Consider the following 18300-nt stretch of genomic DNA (forward strand, 5'->3'; position numbering starts at 1 on the left):
CCTAGAAATCTTCAACTATTAAATACGTGTTATTTACTAATTTTATTATTCTTCAGCGCGTCTACCTATCAGCATATATTTCTTGGAAACTCACATTTCTACTTCATTTATATTTTTCGAAACAGCTTTATTTTCCTACATATCGGTTACTATTTCTTGCCATATTCCATTAACACATATCTCCATACATTTATTCAACACACAAAAGTAAAACACCAATATTTTTTGAACAAATTAATTGATCATGTCTGCGACAAGAGTCATCAAGCAGATTGCAAGGTTTTCTTCACAATATCCGGCTTCAAACACTTCACATCTCAGACAATATCATGGCCTATCTCCGAACTCGGGTTATCGGTGTCTTAGCAACCACACAAGAATGCAGATCTATAACACACACAAAAGGTATAGCAAATCTCATTAAGCCAAGTTCTTGATTTTGATACATTTGACTGATTAGATTAATTATCTTGTAATTTTCTCCAGAAAATTTTCTGTTGATAGCGGCAGTGTTCAACCTCAACCTAGTGCTCCATTACCTCCATCTTCATACTTGTAAGTATTCATCTGGATATTTATATACATATTATATATACATATATATGTTGATGGTAGAATATCATTTGTGTAGGAAGTGGATTCTTGGATTAGTGGCTTCAATTGTTGTACCTTCTACAAGCGATACATGGGGTCCATTTCTCCAATTCAAAAGTAAGTTTTTTTTTAATTTGTTTAATTATCTAGCTAGGGTCGGAGAAATCAGAATGACTTGAAATTCACACGAGACTGGCCATCAGAGATCAATTGTTTTAATTTCAGTTATTTCATTCACAATTGTAGGGTTTTGGCCTAGTAAATAAAATTGTTTTGCACTCAGTTTATGATTTTGCTTAAAAAAACGTTTCGAAGAAACTAGGGTTCTTAGATTTCTTCGGTCATTCTTGTATGATGTTTTGCATTAATTTGGAACTAATTAGTTGTGTATAAATAAAAATTGTAGAGGATGTTGATGCGGTGGTGGAAACGATCGAAGAAATGGTGGAGGTTGTAGAGAAAGTGGCGGAGATAGTTGATAAGGTGGCGGAGGAGATCTCCGAGGATATGACGGAAGGCCAGAAACTGAAGAAAGTGGTGGATCATTTGGAGGATGTGGCTGAAGCTACAGCTCAAGATGCCCGGACAGTTGGAGATGCCATTGACAAGGTAATTACAGTTCTAAACAAACAATGTTAACATTAAATTAAAGGGTTTCATCACTTAATTAGAAATTAGAACAAGAAATAGATTTGATTAGGCTAACACGCATGTGCAATGTGGCTACGTACGCCACTGGTTAGAATAATTAATCTACAAGATAATTGTTAAGTTACTTAGTCAAAAATTTCTTTGTTGTATCAAAACGACTTAGTCAATTGTTTGATTTTCAACTCGATTATATATGAGGTTGAGGTGTAATTGTGCATATATTTAACCAAATGTTTTGTAATTTATGAGCTAATGATGGTAATATGGAATATTTATTTATTTTGCTATTGCAGTTTCAAGAAGTGGAAGGGAAGATCGAAGGGATAATTGGTATAAATGATGAAGCCAGTTAACGATGAAATTGTAATATTAATTAATTGTGACTTACATGTATCTGACCAGTAGCTAGGCTGGAATTCCGTCTTAGTTATTAAGTCATTATTATTAATTGTACATATAAAGAATTCCATATGATAGAATCACGTGTTCCCTTTCTTCATAATTGTGTACTACTACATATCAATTCATTTCAATAGAGATCAAGTAGATTACGTATTATAAAAAAATATGAATACTGATAATGGTCAAATGAATACTGAAAATTAAAATTAAGGTCAATAAAAAAATTGAGCTTCATCTGTTGTTTTCGTTTGTTACTCGACTAATGGAAATTTTAAGTATTTTTATGGATTATTTCCTTGTTTTCTGGCCCCTAAAAAATCTACAATTAATCTTGAATACATCGAAACAACTGTGCACATTTTTTTACTATAGGTATGTAATTAATTAAGTCAGATATTATTAATTTTATGATACAAGTGTTGAGAACATAGACCAATATATGTACGCAGAAATGTAATGTTCCAAAGTAGACTATAGTTTACATACAACAGGCTCAATGTGCAAGATGAGGCACAGCGTGTGGGCCGCGGTGCCCCTGGAGGGTGCACGCGCAGTGGACGGACGTTAAGTTGAGGCAACCGCTGATTATGAGTGAATGTCGACCAGCGCAAGTGTGGAGTGCAGGGAATGAGTCGCATAGAGCCTGTACGGCTGGGGGTGTGAGGGCCGTGCACTGGCTGATGTTGAGGTTCGTAAGCCCTTCCTCCTCGCACCTGCCCTTCACAGACGCCCAAACGCCGCGCTTGTTCCTCACCCGGCTCTGTGCTAGAGAGTACATCGCCCTGTCTGTAATATTCTGGCAGTAATACAGCCCGAGCGACCTCAGCTGGAGGCAGTTGTTTGCCAACGCAACGACACTCTCATCTGTTGCAATGTAAACAAGAAACAAAAAATTATGGCAAGCTCAAGACGCGGTCTTAACCAAAACACGGCCTCAAAACATCTACCCGTGTTTGAAGCATATATGTAACTAAATCAAGTGCTTGAAGCAATAACCGGCCTTCCCTCAAATCATGTTTCAGCACGAACTCTAGCTCGTTAAATATAACTACGTAGAATTCATGCAAGTGATGCGCGTTTATACCTGTGATACGAAGGCAACCACACAAGTCCAGAGCTCGAAGATTAGGACAACCATAGGCCAAACTTGACACCTTCATCACTGACCCGGTCGCACCATCCAAGATTCAGCGACTGCATTTGGTGGCAGTTGAACCCGATCGCCTGCAGAAAGCATATGACAGATCAGCATATGCATCAAGAGACGGGAACTTAAACGAGCTAGTACCTTCAATGCCCTATCTGTTGCGGTCCTAACACAACCACAAAGATTTAAGGTCTTCAGTTTCCTGCAACACCCGGTCAGATATCCGAGAGCAGTGTCGCTGAAGGCTGAACAGCCGCTAATATTCAGCTTCACGAGCTCAGGGCAGCCACGCGCCAACGCATACAGGGAGCGATCAGTAAGTCTGAAGCTCTTACTGAGATCCAACTCTTGAAGCTCTTGACAGTGAGCTGCGATAGCTTCAACAGCATCGTCCTGGAGCTGTGGCGCGTCCTGCCTCAAGACAAGAGCCTGCAGCTTCGTGAACTTAGGGGCGAGTGATAGTACCAGACTGTTCATGCTCTTCTTGCAGCTGGACATATGCAATATTAATCAGAAACTACTGCACACCGGGCGTTCCAACGAGATAATACAGGCCATGAACTACTTTCTAACAACATCTCATGTGAAATGTTAGCTCCTAACTTCTTAGTTTCTCTTGGAAACTAACTATATCTTAAATCAAACAAGGAGATGAATGACAAAGAACATATCACAAATTCAACCATGTCCCAAACAAACAAGAAGATACAAACACAACCAAATCCACAATGTAACTAATCTCAAACAAAACTGAGGAAAATCCCAAGATATCAACCAAAAGAAAGAGGGCATCACAATGTAACACTTGAAATCAACACAGGATCATCTGCATACAATTCCACCTTTTTTTACATACAAAAAGTCAACTTTTTAAGTATAAAAATCAGCAAAAACATCAACTATTCATTCCAAACTTGAGCAAAACCAACAAGGAATACATCATCTAGAAAGCAGAACACAGAATCTTTAATCCTGATGAACAAATGGAGAGAGAAGATATCAATATACCAAGAGAGAGAGAGATGGGTGAGGCCCCAAGAAATTGCATCCCTCCATCCATGACAAACCCCAGAAGCCACAATCACCGATTGATCATCCACCAGTGACAAAATCCTCAGCAAAAGCTCCACTGGAATATCCTTCCACTCTGTTATCCTCACACCACCACTCTCAGCAACGCCAAATACCATCAATTTCTCAAAGCTCGAATTAAAACCCTCCGTCTCTCTCATCCCTCACTTAATCTGAAACCATCAATAGGTGTGAAAGCAATGAGGTTATCTTTTGCAGAGCCAAATTCAGGAGTTCTTCGTTCTTCCTTTTTTTCAGTAAAAATACAATCTTTTTGTATTGTCTCGAGAAATTATTGAAAAGGGTCTTCTTTTTTCCTACTACTATATTTTGCAAGATAAAAAAAAACATTTGATCATGAAAAGGGACGATTACAGTTAATACTAGTACGGGTATTGACTATTGATATAAGAAAATGAAGGGGTGAATTGGGGTGAGCGTGCGTGTGTGGAGAAGCATAAAGAAGGTTACTTTACCTCGGATTATGCTCAGGAAATTACGATTCTGCCTTGTCAAAGAAAGCTCTGAACCTGTGCTCTTTAAATTTGAGAGAGAGATGAATGCGGAAGGTAGACACAAGAGGTCTACGAGTGATGGGCCACGTGTCATATTAACAGTAATCTTGTTTTGATTTTGATTAAAGTAGTACTATATATAAATGTTTATCCCGTTTTATTAAAAAAATGAGATATTTGAACATGAAGCTAATAAGTAATTAGTATTAAAGTACTAGTACTTGTTTCAATAATAACATAGAGAATTTATTTAAAATTTGGTAAACAAATTTTATTTAATTCTTATAAAAGAAAGTCAAAACAACTTCATGTAGGATCATGCGTGCACTTCGTGAACTTTGCAGAGTTGAAAGATTAATAAATTTGACTTAATGAATTTTCCAGTTTTTTTATCATGGTAGTTTCAAAGTTTGAATGCATGTGGTGGTTTCTCAATGTTTGATGCCTAAATGAATTTATTGATGTGAAACTCATAAATATACCACGCATCAATATCCAGTGGGGAATGAGTGGAACATAGAAATTTTGGGTTACATGTTACCAATTAATAACGGCTAACATGTAACCCTTCATCCATATCATTAGTATTAAGTTGTATCTAGACCGCCCTTATTATAATTGAGTCATTTATCTTTTTTATAAAATCCAACACTAATAGGACGAATGGAGTAATATTTAGTCTCGCAATATCAACTTATTTACGTCAAAACCAAGCATGATCCAGACTCATTTACACATACGCAAGCTACAAATACCATTCACATAAGAATTGGAATAAAAGAAAAAAAAGGATAGATAGCTCTAACAGCAGTAATCACACCATCAAATAGGATCCCATATATTTATAATTTACATGGAAACCTTATGTACAAGAGTTTCAATGTGATAGCAACAATTTCTAGTATAATTGCACAGCTTTTTATTACAACTCCTCACTTCATTTTTACAGTTTTGATGAAGTGGGGAAGTCAACACATAGAAATCTGGCGGAAAGCTGTGAAAACATGAATGGTTATCTTAGTAGAGAGAAATTGTTGTACAAACTCAAGTTAGAAACTTTTCCAGCAAACCTCCAAAGAAGAAGCTGGTCTTTGCCCAACCACTTGCTTCGAGTGTTTTCGTGTTCATCGGTGCCTTCTTCACGTTGAGCCTCATCGTCTGCCCAATCTCCTTGCGCAGGGCTTCTATGGTCCTTGCATCTACTGGTTTTCCCGATGCATCACTCACGTAAAACACGTTCATGGCTTGCTCCCCAACTGTTGTCACACCTGCTCTCGTCACTGAGAGTCCGGTCTCTCGGAGGATTCGAGTTACTTCTGAGAGCAGCCCCACTCGGTCCTTTGCACAAAGCTCCAAGCTTAGACCCTAATCATATTTCAGCGAAAACACGTTCACTACTTGAATTTCCTTTTTACTTTAGTGATAGAAAGGTGTCTGAAACTGCAACTCAATTACCTCACTTGTTCTTCGTCTGATTGCTGCTTCGAGACACTTGATGGCCTTTTCTTTCTCTGCTTCCGTCTGTAGTGTGCAACCGTCCATATGGCGTACAAAATATTCCTATATATCGAAGATTCTCTCTATTAGTAGAAGTGACAAATGCAAAGGGTAAATAGATTCAACACAAGCATAGCTGCTATTAGTGGGGTTGGAAGAAACAAGAGAATAAGTGATACCTGTGAAGCATAGGGGCCGTCAGATGAGATGGTGGCGTGGAAGACGATGTACTGCATGTCTGTAAGGGTGCACACAATGTCGAACATGAGCTTTGGTCTATCTTTGCACTTGACAGTAACCACAGAGTAATCTTTCTCTTCGCACCGCTCAATGGTCACATTTGGTTTGACAGGACAACCCTGTTCGGTTCCAGTAACTTCATAGTCTCTGTCAGCAAAGAACAGCTGGTGCAGGCGTCTATCGATGTGGGTTGAACCCATGGAAAAGCTGGTACAAGCCACTGAATCGTCAGAACTACAACCACGGAGAATGTTTTTGAGCTGCTCTTCCATAGCTGCCAACCGTGAGGCATCAACCACAGCACGGTTGGTGGTGTCATCATTAACGTAAAGAACGCATGCTATGCGTCGGTTATGGGTCCAAACTTCAGCAGCAGCAACATTGATCTGGAGATTGGCAAGCACAGCAGAAATCTCCGATAAGAGACCAGGCCGATCCGGGCCTATAAGCTCAATAGCAGTGCAGTCACCTACAGAGTCCAACCCCACCCTCTTCCCGGGCGATGGCTTCAATAAGCCTGACATGCTTCCTTTTGGTCCTAGAGCCTATTTTCACATAAATGATAAGGAAAATTATGACATAAAAAATGTACCAGATTCCTAACATGAGCATATTTTTCTAAAACAAGAAGGTGCTTGGAAAACAAGAAAATGCATTACATTTCATGGAGCTTAGGCCGAGCTTCCGAGTTAAATGAGTAGAGATGATTTTGTTTAGGAAAACAAAGATATGAGCAAGTACAGCATACCTTTTCTATGTATTCAATAGTCTTGCTGTCGCTAATCTTTTGCCCGTGTTGATCAGTGACATGAAACACTACAAAAAAGAAGAATAGAAGCCATGAAAAGGAAATCCAAAACAGATTGTGGTTTGCTTGTCTTCTTAAATGAACCTAACACAACTATAACAGAAACCGTCTGACCCACATAGAGATGTGTTAACATGAGTATCAAGAAGTTACGGCTTCACAGAGTTTGTTAAAATAAACAAGTACAAGGTCAACAATTCATCTTATTTGTAGTTTAATGATCTGAAAATAATATTAAATTATGTAGTATATTAAGGCATTCTAAGTAGCTACAAATTTATTATTTCGAACCAGGTTCAAAGCCTCAAAGTAGGACCTGAGAGTCCTTTTTAGTGCTTTTTGGTGGAAGAAGTGAACAAAAACATTCATACCATCCATAAACCACCCGCCATCAGAGGAAATGTAAGCTTTCGTAATTGTAAGGTCAAGGTCCGTGAGGATTTGCACCACCTCAAGCAGTATCCCTGGTTTGTTCATGCTGTCAACCTGAGCAATGTACAATTCGCTTGTCAGTTAACCAAAACTGCATTGAATTGCATGCTGACATGGTCAAATCGCAATTACATTGTACTCACTCAACTAGAATCAATTGTGGGTATGTACAATGATAGCCATAGACAACCATCTCTTTAGTTAGGATATTTCATTAAGGAAAAGGTATGTGTTTTCTATCCTCAGTGTTCGCAAAAATAACTTATTTTTGCGACCTCGTAACTAACAATCCATGTCTTGCATGGTTGCTTTTAATTACCTATAACTAAAAACCGACTCTGCAACTACTAATACAACTAAAAATGCCACCCATGCTTGATGTTAGCTTCATTTCGCACATTTCAATGTTCCAAACAAGAGAAGAAAGGGAGCAAATTTTTAGAAACTCTTTCAGAAACTGCCAATTTGAATTCATACTGACGAGAGCAGTCATTATATTTGGAAACCATATGGAACAGAATGCAAACCATAAATCAGTTTTTTTCTCTAAATTTTGATAACTCTTGCAGATGGTTACCTTGACCAGAGTGCATTCCTTGCAGCTAGAGTTGTCCACAGAAACCCTGAAATGCAAACAAATATAGTTGAACACTATTTTAAAAATTACAAAAGTACTTATTTAACATAATAAAATGACCAAATCTAAATTTAACTGTGAATATCAAAATACTTTAAAAATGGGAACATGATCTGACCATAAAAGATACAAGAAGACAAACAATACAGTGTATTTTATATGTAAACATGCAAAGGTTTAGAACCGAACTGAGGAGGATTTATTCTGATGCTTAATGTCTCGTACTCAGGATCAAAGTACGCCCACGAACCCATTCTCTCCTCTCTGTGTCATAGCCAAATAAGCATTTATGAGAAACATGCATACTACATGTCATAAGCATCGAAGTGTTTGAGCTGTAAGAAGTTGCTTGATTTAAATAAATGGGAAATTATAGTAATAAAGTTATAAAATTGTACTATTTGAACAGTTAAATTTCATTTACAACAGTCATGATCTCCATTTAATAACTAAATATTAGAAGAAAATATTTCAAAGTATCAGAGCAGTTACATAAGCGCAAGCAAAAGCAACGTCCTCAAAGAGAACTATTAGTTCACATTTTCAATATGTTGCATTTCTTTCGTACAAGAAGACATGACATGTAGAAGGTGAAAGTCATAGTAAGTCAACGAAGAGCTCATATATCTACAGAAGCATAACAAAACAATGTCTGGTAAGAAAATTGGGGAACCTCTTTGGCGAAAGATTAGCTCTTTTCCAGCAGCACGACTTTTATGGAGAACACCTTTACATTGTGTCAATTAACTTGTCTGCTGCAAGACGATAATAGTTTTTAATCTAAGCCCACAAATTAACTATATTTATGAAAGAAGTGTATACCCAAGCCACAACATCAGAAATGTCATCATTTATATAAAGACAGTTATCTACCCTACCAAACATGCGATGTGTGAACAACTAACACTCTTTCCCAATCATAGTAACAAATTCTTCGTCATTTCTCAAATATGAATCCATCTACCAAAGACACAGACTCACAACATAGATTTGCAATAGTCAAATGAAATGTAAATATTGGACCGAGCAGCAGCTTCGTTTCATAGAGAGGCTCTACTAAGTGAATTAACAAAGGTAAGAGCACCATATTCATCCCCACCTAGTGCAATACAGAAATGCAACCTTTTAGAGGCGGGATGAGTTGCGGTCCAAACCCGAAATATGAGCACTTGAGTGAAACTAATATAGTAGTACTTGAAAAAAGTTTGAAGAAGGGCAATACATGTAAATCAAACTCAAGTCTCCTTTTCTATATACTACTGTATATAGAAAAAGGCTACTGTAGCTAAAATTCAATCTCAATCACACACTCTCCATTAAATCTCTAGGGACTATACAGTACACACAAGCAACCCTGAAAGGAAATTCTTTTACTACTACTACACAAGGCATTAAATTAAATTTTCGTCACGCTTTTAGTAAGAATACTAATTCGCTCACAACTATCATGTGAGCTATCATCTAAGCACAAAAATCTCAGAAAAACGTTAATAGCAACTCGCCAAATCAAAATCACACCAAACCTTTCCAGAAAAACGTTTCACATCTTACCGAAATCAGTAAAATTTCACCTTAAATCAGAAGGAAACAACAATTTTAGAGATGAATAGCAACCGAATAGAAGTAGGAAGTAATTGAATCGATTAATTGAATCACGTGAGAGAGAGAAGGACAATTGAATTGAGTAACCTGCAAACGGAAGAGGTGTGAGGCGAAGTTTGCAGTTGACAGTTGGATTCACATATACATGACCTGTGCGTTGTGCAAATTGGAGTAAAAGAGACAAGAATGGAACTTTCGACGTTGGAATAGCACTATCCCCTCCACTATTTATCACAACTCTCTCTCTCTCTCTCTCTCTCTCTCTGAATAAGGTTATTGGGCTAGAGAGAGAAGGAATCTGCAGTGTTGTGTTGGTGAAAAAGGAGGAAGAAGAGGTATTGGGCAGTGGATGCATGGACGAATGGTGGTGGGGCGAGTGCAGTTGGTGGTGGAGAGAGAGCGCGTGACTGATTAACGCTTTTCAATTATGCTTAAATACGGATTAATTAAGTCTAATCCGACCAAGTACAGCGCTAACGGATTCAGATAGTGACGCGGCGACCCAAACAGTCGATTCTTCTGCGCTCCCTCCCACGCTCCTCCACGCGCGTGTTTGTACGACACTCTCTGGGTTTGACCTTCCTTTTTTGGTTCCCTTTTAATTACTCCACTGGGCCCCACTCGATGTCTGGCTTCAGTTCACGCGCTCTCTCTCTCCTAAGCACATCCGATCTGGCTGATGTTGATTTATAAGCAGTAAAATATTGCTCTTACATAATGGAAAATTGAACTAATGATGCCAATCATTATATACGTCCAAAGAACCGGCTTCATAAAATACGTGCCAATACAAGATTTTCTATTAATACATTATTATACAAGGTAATGCTTTTTCTATGTGTAATGATTTGCAAACCATTTTCTTTATTGTCGTCTCACGCTAACATAATCGTATCGGACATTTAAATCTTTCTTATACACATTCAAAATTATGATTGAATACTCCTATTACCTTACATGTGTATCCGAATTATAATCTCATCCTGCCAATTTGAACCGTCAATTTCTGAAATCGTCTTTACTAATTACTAGGCTGATCTCTCCTCTATTTATCGTCTAATAAGGTGATGTCATTTGTCACGATATCATGGTTATTAAAAAAATTAATTAACAGAATCAATGTATTTTTTACATATTATATTCTAAAATATTACTCCCTCCGTCCCATAATAATTATCACTCTTATTGTGGGCATGCGATTTGAGAAATATAAAGAAAAGTTGTTTGAAAAGTTAGGAAAATATGAGAATCATTTTTTTATATTGATTTTATAATAAAATGTGAGTGAAGTGGATTAGTAGAATGTGGAACTAAAGTGAAAAAGAATCACAATTATCGTGGGAGTGAGGAAGTACAAAATAATATCAAAATTCATCGTTTGTCTTTCCCTATAGTTAGTTTTACACAAATATATCTTTTTTTTGATATACTAACTTTCCTCTTTTTTTGTTATACGTAATATTTTCTTACTTTTTACCTTCATTGGAAAAAACTTTAGTATTATAAAAATTAATATAAAAGATGTATAATGTGGTAATAAATGGATGGCCTTTGATAAATCATCAAAAAAATATGATTAGATTAAAAAATATTACAAATATTAAAAAATGTAATCAATTAAATATTTAAAAAAATAGTTGATTGTGTGATTCTCTAATAAACATGTTCTAAGAATCGAAAATCCAAGCAATTGTATACATACAAAAGCAAGATTCTTGGTGCTCGAAACCTTGTAGTATTTTGCTTTCCCATTATTCCTGGGAAAATAATTAGGGTTGACATTAATTTAGGTTTTTTGTGGGATCCATGCTCTTTTAATTAGGTTTCCCTTTTCATTTGTAATGTCACATTTATCAATCTCTATTCTCTAATGAATAATCTTATCACAACCATCAAACATTATAACGAGGCAGTTTGGCACTGATTCCAATCAAGATAAAATAATAATAGCAGATATGGAGTAGTATAAATATATTTAGAGAGAAATAAAGGGTAGTATACTACTAGTATATATGCGTGTATATTAAATAGATATACATTTGAGGAAACAAAGGAATCTATCAATTCAACTTAGAATAATTTGTTTGAACCACGAGAAATGGAATCATATTCCAGCTTAAGATTTGCATACATACTTCATTAAAAAAACAAACAAATGGATCTCTGGTGTTCATTCTCTTTCTCATCGATGTGTATACTTCTTGTACTCATTCTCTTTTATGTACTTGTACTGTACTAAATTACAGTGTTCCAATTTCCAAGACTAAGTATAACTAACTTCTAAGTTCTAACTATGCTTCATCATTTGAGAATTGCCCTTTTTGCCTCACATCTACTCCTATATGTGAATATTCTCGTGGATTTAACGTAGTTAACCCAATTTGCGTTATATCTATTCAATATAATCAAGCTAATGTTGTTCAATATTATGAAGTAACATTAAGGACTTGTCATAAGTGTGTTTAGAATAATACTGTAAATAAATAAGGCAAATACTTTAACTTTTTATTTGGTACATGGATGTGTGTTTAGGTTTAAATGGTCATGAACAAAAATATCCTCACTAAAATCCATTATTCATCGAAATTTGAGGTAAATTGGCATTGCTATCTTGGTTGGATATATATTAACCCACTTTATTTGGTGAATTAAATTAGTACTGCATCCAAATTCAAAACATGGTTATTGGCATGAGATGATCATTAAGATAATTTATCTCGCATATCAAAGTAATAGGTAAAATCAAGATAAAATTCCATTATCCCAGCAAAAAATAGCTGTCGAATGTACTCTAAACTATATTATATAATCCAAATTATCCTTTTTCCCACTTGCTAAGGTACGTGTGGTGGACCTCGACCCTAGCCATTCAAATTCTATCACCACAAGTTTTTTGGAATTTACTAACTTTCTTGATTCATATTTCTCCATCTTGTACAGTCATATATGATAATCTATCTCATCACGAAGCTGGATGAATATAATCTAGAATCTGATTTAGCTAATTATATATGTAACATGTACTGATTACTGCAATAGTCTTTAAATATAAAAAATTTTGCTATTTTAAAACCAATAACAGTGACTGATTACTGCAGAAAAATGCATCATAAATTAGTGATTGATGAATGATTATATGCCCACTCATCTTTATTATATTTTCTTCATTTTTCCATTTGTTGAAAAACTGCAAAAGAAAAAATAAGCATATTGTCAAGTGATTTATGCAAATATAACAACTTGCTAAATCTAATGTGCAATAATTCACTTTGGATCTTCTTTTATCTCCACATTTTTGGTGTATTCAAGTTTATGTGGCTGCGGAAGCATGATTTTCAGCCGTTCAATGTGGAGATAATTATTGTATCAACTACTAAATTAAGAACGGCTCAAAAAGCAAACACACTACTAAACAAGAAACTAAATTTGTTTAGCTAATTTAATCTGAAAAACAAAAATTGCAACATTTGAGTAACGTCCACATATAGAGCAGACAAAGCCAAGCTTACAAAAGGGGGTAACCAGCAGCCTGCGTTCAATATACGAAATGGTATGCATCAGCCGCAGTCACCCTAGCCGACATGATTCCATCTCCTCACGTACTATAATGTGGTATAAACTGCTCTGTGAGGTGGCTAAAATGATCAATTTCCCCCTCAAGAAGGTGCAGCACCTGCAACCATCATCATGTAATGAACAATAGTAGCTTTGGGCGTTGAAAAAGCGTAATTATACGAACAAATTTGTGAAAATGGAGGTAGATGTAACTGATTGTGCGCAAATAGGAGAATCAGAAAAAAAAAATTGATATGTGTTGTATTCATTCTTCCCCGGAAAAACATGCAATCTAATAGCAAATCTTTCTTTTCATAAAAATATCAAAAGAGCAGGGAAGAGTTTACATCTGCCATTGATGGTCTTTTCTCAGGTTCAGTTTGGAGGCATAAATATGCTGTTTTAGCCATGCTGTACAGCTCGTATGTGCTGTATGTTTCACCGAGACGAGGATCAATGAGCTCGTGTAATGCAAGTCTCTCAATCAGAGGTAATGCCTGCAAATGTCATGATGTCTGCCTTCTTTAGAAATTGGGAGTGGTAGTTGAGATGAATAAACCAATTTCAACAGGACTAAGAAGAAAAAATATTGGCTGAACATACCCATTGTCTAAGTGATGGTTGCTGGTCTTCTTTCTTGGAATCCACTGCCTTGCGTCCAGAGATCAGTTGGATCAGAACAACACCGTACGAATAAACATCTGTTCGTACTGAGACAATACCGTTCTCTGCGTACTCTGGTGCAAGATATCTAAAGTATAGGGCAGTAACACAGTAACATCAAGTGTTAACGAGATATGCATGTAGTTTTGACATAATTTATAGCTCATACACTCACCCAAGAGTGCCTAGAATTCTTGTTTGTATTTCACCCTCATCAGTCTTCCACCTTGCGAGGCCAAAGTCTCCCAGCTATTTATAAGGGATTTAGACAGAAATTAGAAACATGAGGCCTTGCAACCGCAGAAGATTAAATCGTTGACGGACATATCAATTTCAAATTGATTAATAGAGCAGCAGCAGCAGAGCATGAAATTCTGAAAGACGTGGTGAAATCTTTCCTCTTTAATAATGAATGGCTTCTCAAATATCCTTCAAAAAGGTAAATATACCTTCTCAAATAACCTTCCTATTAAAAAATGAGTTTTTTTTAAGAAGAGGTATATATGGTAGTTATTACTCTTAACCTCTCTATTTACCTCTTCCATTGGAGATGCTCTAAGGCGTTCACTAGTTCAGTTGAGATATATAGGGTCTTAGAATTTACCATAGGAACAAAGTCACATGTCAGCAGTATATTGCTTGGTCTCATGTCCCGATGAACTATAGGGCTTCCCCGACACTCTTCATGTAAAAAGCGCAACCCTTTGGCAGTTCCAATGGCAATAGCATGTCGTTGGTGCCATTCAAGAACTTTGTTCGTATTACCTGTGAACATTCCATAATTTGGGCATGGATGATAGAGATGTGGAGAGAGGTACAAGAGACCAGTTAAATAAAGTTAGAGATGGATGGACAAACACAACACCAATGATAGGCAAACAAGTAGCTTCAGAACTTCTCTTATATACTAAATTCACTCACCAAATAAATGCCATTCCAGTGATTTGTTGCAGATGTACTCATAGACTAGGATATTAAGGTTTTCCTTGCAACAAAAACCAAGAAGCATCACAATGTTCTTGTGGCGTGCAAAGTTGAGGACAAATATTTCAGAGTGAAATTCTGAAAACCCTTGTGTACTTGATTCCTTTCGAACCTTTGCAGCAATATGCTGCCCATCCTTAAGCTCACCTTTATATACAAGACCATATCCACCTTCGCCTAGTAAATTATCAGGTGAAAAATTGTTGGTTGCGAGCTGAATCTCAGGATAACTATATCTCATTGAGTCCAACTCCGTATTTAATCCACAAGTAACGCAGAGCACAGGTACATCAGAGTATCTATTTCGGCTAGGCCTTCTTTTTTGATTTGAGATTATTGGGGCATAATATTCCATAATCTGTCTAGTATTACCTGTTCACACCATTCATTACAATCAGGAAATGTGGTATCTAGTGCAAATGTGGAAGAATTCTTGTACTTGCACCATGAAAAGATATGCATGTGATGACTATAATAGAATATCTTATGAGGGAAATAAAACCAAAATCCATACGGGTCAAATGAAGTCCATCTTAAAGAAAGACCATTGACCACCACTAAACTCAGCATGAAAGTATCATTTCTTGACAGATGCCTTCAATTCTTTTTTTAAAATTAAGAACTATTGGATTAGGAATATAATTCTTTAAATGCATATGTATCCTCTAACCTGAGTCCTCTTTCTTGGGACTTGGTTGAGTCTCACTTTGGGAGACAATGCTTTCTTCCTTGGAATCTGATGTGAATGACAACGGCCAGATACTAGCCATATCGGAACTTTCTGGAGATCTATGACCGTTCATAGTATTGACTGGCTGCTCATTCTCATTATCACTAACTGGTGGTAGTGGGACAGGCTTGGAAAGCGAGTAAAACTGCTTACTGTCAAAATGCTCAGTTTCCTTATTGGAATACTCATTTTCCAGAATTTGCAGCGAAAAGTTATCAAGCACAAGGGCGGCCTTGCAAGGAATGTATTTCAGATAGTACCTCAATTCCTTTCTTAGAGGCCTGTCAATGAAACATTATCAACTATCCATGTATAAGGCAATAGTTTTTTAAAGACCAATATAAACATAGTACTACTAAAACTTATCCAAAAAATCAATATGAGTAGAACAAAAAAATCTATTAGAGTTAATTGAAATCCACAATTTCTAGCTATTTTTTAGATATTAGGCTCCCTCATTCCTCAATCTAGTCAAAGTAATCTCTCCATCTGTCCCTCTCCTTAAGGAAACCAAAGAAAGTACTTAATGCTAAATATGGGTGTTGCTGGAGAAGATTTGGGAGAAGAATTTAACGATGAGAATATTGAAAGTGTTCTGTACAAAAAGAACGCAATGGCAAAAAATAAATGTTTTTAATTGCGTTCTGGCATGAGTACAAATCAAACTGTTAAAATGGTTTGAAGAAGACTAACACACATTAACAAAAAATTTCTTAAAAAACACAGAATATATCCTCTGGCATCCTAAAAAATAAAAATGTAACATATTGATATTCTCCATATATTATTCAAATATCTATAGCAAATTGTACCTATCAAATATAACCCAAGCTGCATTAGAAGTAGCTACTTCATTTATGATAGCCTTCCTTAGTGGAGTTCCAGCAGTGATCTTAACCTCAATGTCAACCTGCACATAGAGGATCTCAGTCACTGTTAACAATAAAATTCTCAACTATTGGAATTGGAAATAAATAATGATACACCTAAAACTAAAATATAGTCTAGGAAACACAAACTTGGAAACAAAGTGGTCACAGTTTACTAAATAAAATAATAAGAAAATCAGCAGACTATTGGCTTACCTTCGTATTTATTTGGAAGAGTACAAGCAAAAATTACCCAGAAATCTAACAATTCATTAACTATAACTTGATTGTAGCATAGGCCATAGAGTATAATGTACATTGGCTCTCGCTAGACACATTTAATCACGTTGTTTATGTAGCAAGGAATAGGAAACAGGTCCATGTCCAATTTATGGAATAAAATTTTTTTGTTAGAGACTGCTTGCCACAATGATTATTTTTTAACTTGAAAAACAAGAAGGTACGTATATATTACCCTATCTCCTTCACATTGTTCAGCACTATACTGGAGCATGCCCACATACATATCGACCTTTTTCGAAACTTCTTCTTCCACTGCACGGGCATGTGTTGTTCCAAGGAAATTCGCAGGAGCCACTCCCATAACATAACCCACTGCAGATAACAAAACAATAAATTAACAAACAATTGCACAACCTGATACAGGCTAAAATATGACTAATCTAACTAATTGAATCTTAAGAATTTCCAGTGTCTTATGTGATCATATTCCTAGACCCTGGCAAACATTTGCGACACATTTTTAACGTTTTCCTGTAACAACAAATCAAATCCTCTATCAGGTTCATATTTATGCCGGTTGCGTCTTAAGTCCTCAATATATTGTTTCATAACCAGTGTGTAGTAGCAAATCGGGAGCAAGCTGTTACATCTAGTGTATAAGTGCATAAAACTGTTGCTGCACAGAAAAAATTGGTTGAGCAGCTGGCAAGTAATGTTATCAACAATCATGGACGAGTGTATGATTCTTAACACCTTAATCACCATGGCTCTAGCCGTTAGATACATGAAAATAGCACTTGTCAGAAATTACAAGTTGACACATTCTAACAAGCCATTTAAACAGCTCAACATGAAAGAATTTCAAAACAGAGAGCTGAAAATTGCAACCTGCTAAAGGTCTACTAAACAACAGACTTACTGGGATGCAAGACTTTATGAAGCACCCCAAAAACCCTAATTGTATCTCCCGGATGTAAGATGCCGCCGCACATCCGGATTTGACGAATCGTCTTACTAAACTCATGAATACTCCGATCTTTCGTGGAATCACACACAATCAAAATACGCGAAGGCTTCTCTCCGCTACTGATTTCCATATCAGAAAACATGCGTAATTCAGAAAATTCAACTCTTTTTAATGAATGCTAGGGCTTATATCGCGCTGATGCAGTAAATGGTCGGAAATAGCAAAATTACAATTGAATGCGGTTCAAAAGCAACGATCGAGTGGGATATTACCTTATTATCGGAAACGGGGAGCATTTCTGCCTTAATCTCCATGACAGTATCGACTTCGGAGGAAACAATAAGGAATATGTGACGAATATATGAGGATAATCCTGAGAATATTCAGCATTGGTTTTGTATTTGGAGCTGTACAGCTTCTGTGTGCGGAAGATACGAAGAGGCGTTCTGTGAAAAAACCGATGAATAACTGTTGACTGTTTTCCGCCATTTTCAAACGATATAGAGCTTCAGTTTCAATAATATCGCAAATATACCCTTCAAGATCGAGACTATTATTTTGTTCCAAATATGCCCTTCAAGATCAAGTACTCCTTATATTTAACAATATCTTAGACCTTCCTTAGGAGGCGTTCGCTTTTCTTCGTATGAAAAGCTAAGAAATTAATCCTGGTCTCATTTGTAATGGTAGGGC

At 36.4% G+C, this 18300-nt stretch overlaps 3 protein-coding genes, 1 long non-coding RNA gene and 1 pseudogene across 14 annotated transcripts; 2 read left to right on the forward strand and 3 right to left on the reverse strand.

Moving 5' to 3' along the window:
• Window positions 1-155: 155 nt before the first annotated feature.
• Window positions 156-1747, forward strand: LOC125185422 (uncharacterized). Its single transcript, XM_048081943.2, has 5 exons — window positions 156-405; window positions 487-555; window positions 632-711; window positions 1001-1203; window positions 1539-1747. The coding sequence occupies exons 1-5, from the start codon at window positions 245-247 to the stop codon at window positions 1596-1598; spliced, it is 573 nt and encodes a 190-aa protein (XP_047937900.1). The 5' UTR covers window positions 156-244; the 3' UTR covers window positions 1599-1747.
• Window positions 1748-2027: 280 nt separating this feature from the next.
• On the reverse strand, window positions 2028-4298 carry LOC125218949 (F-box protein SKP2A-like; annotated as a pseudogene). Its single transcript, XR_016137183.1, has 4 exons — window positions 3803-4298; window positions 2936-3284; window positions 2732-2871; window positions 2028-2511 (listed from the first exon to the last, which is right to left on the reverse strand). The product of XR_016137183.1 is annotated as an F-box protein SKP2A-like (transcript).
• Window positions 4299-5155: 857 nt separating this feature from the next.
• ACR3 (ACT domain repeat 3) lies at window positions 5156-9916 on the reverse strand. 5 transcript variants are annotated; one of them, XM_048125876.2, is made up of 9 exons: window positions 9684-9916; window positions 8668-8746; window positions 8184-8258; window positions 7935-7980; window positions 7297-7411; window positions 6866-6933; window positions 6057-6662; window positions 5836-5940; window positions 5156-5745 (listed from the first exon to the last, which is right to left on the reverse strand). In XM_048125876.2, the coding sequence occupies exons 3-9, from the start codon at window positions 8246-8248 to the stop codon at window positions 5425-5427; spliced, it is 1326 nt and encodes a 441-aa protein (XP_047981833.2). In that variant the 5' UTR covers window positions 8249-8258; window positions 8668-8746; window positions 9684-9916; the 3' UTR covers window positions 5156-5424. The 5 variants fall into 5 exon arrangements, with proteins under 5 accessions (XP_047981833.2, XP_047981832.2, XP_047981834.2 ...); XM_048125875.2 differs by having other exon boundaries at window positions 8668-8749; XM_048125877.2 differs by having other exon boundaries at window positions 8668-8749; window positions 9546-9684.
• A 3089-nt stretch (window positions 9917-13005) lies between these two features.
• On the reverse strand, window positions 13006-18113 carry LOC125221352 (putative serine/threonine-protein kinase PBL23). 4 transcript variants are annotated; one of them, XM_089063122.1, is made up of 11 exons: window positions 17880-18113; window positions 17560-17723; window positions 16873-17012; window positions 16341-16438; window positions 15469-15809; window positions 14736-15170; window positions 14419-14579; window positions 13990-14063; window positions 13755-13902; window positions 13499-13648; window positions 13006-13269 (listed from the first exon to the last, which is right to left on the reverse strand). In XM_089063122.1, the coding sequence occupies exons 2-11, from the start codon at window positions 17630-17632 to the stop codon at window positions 13192-13194; spliced, it is 1698 nt and encodes a 565-aa protein (XP_088919248.1). In that variant the 5' UTR covers window positions 17633-17723; window positions 17880-18113; the 3' UTR covers window positions 13006-13191. The 4 variants fall into 4 exon arrangements, with proteins under 4 accessions (XP_088919248.1, XP_047979431.2, XP_088919249.1 ...); XM_048123474.2 differs by having other exon boundaries at window positions 17560-17726; window positions 17880-18112; XM_089063123.1 differs by lacking the exon at window positions 17560-17723 and having other exon boundaries at window positions 17880-18108.
• LOC148933194 (uncharacterized) lies at window positions 13136-14580 on the forward strand. 3 transcript variants are annotated; one of them, XR_016134648.1, is made up of 3 exons: window positions 13136-13260; window positions 13525-13641; window positions 13723-14580. It is a non-coding gene; the product is annotated as an uncharacterized LOC148933194 (long non-coding RNA). The 3 variants fall into 3 exon arrangements; XR_016134649.1 differs by having other exon boundaries at window positions 13162-13285; XR_016134647.1 differs by having other exon boundaries at window positions 13230-13353.
• Window positions 18114-18300: the final 187 nt, after the last annotated feature.

The sequence above is a fragment of the Salvia hispanica genome, chromosome 1 (genome assembly GCF_029641045.1).
Source record: "Salvia hispanica isolate PSC_SH4W2 chromosome 1, Shi_PSC_v1, whole genome shotgun sequence".
Taxonomy (NCBI): Eukaryota; Viridiplantae; Streptophyta; class Magnoliopsida; order Lamiales; family Lamiaceae; genus Salvia; species Salvia hispanica.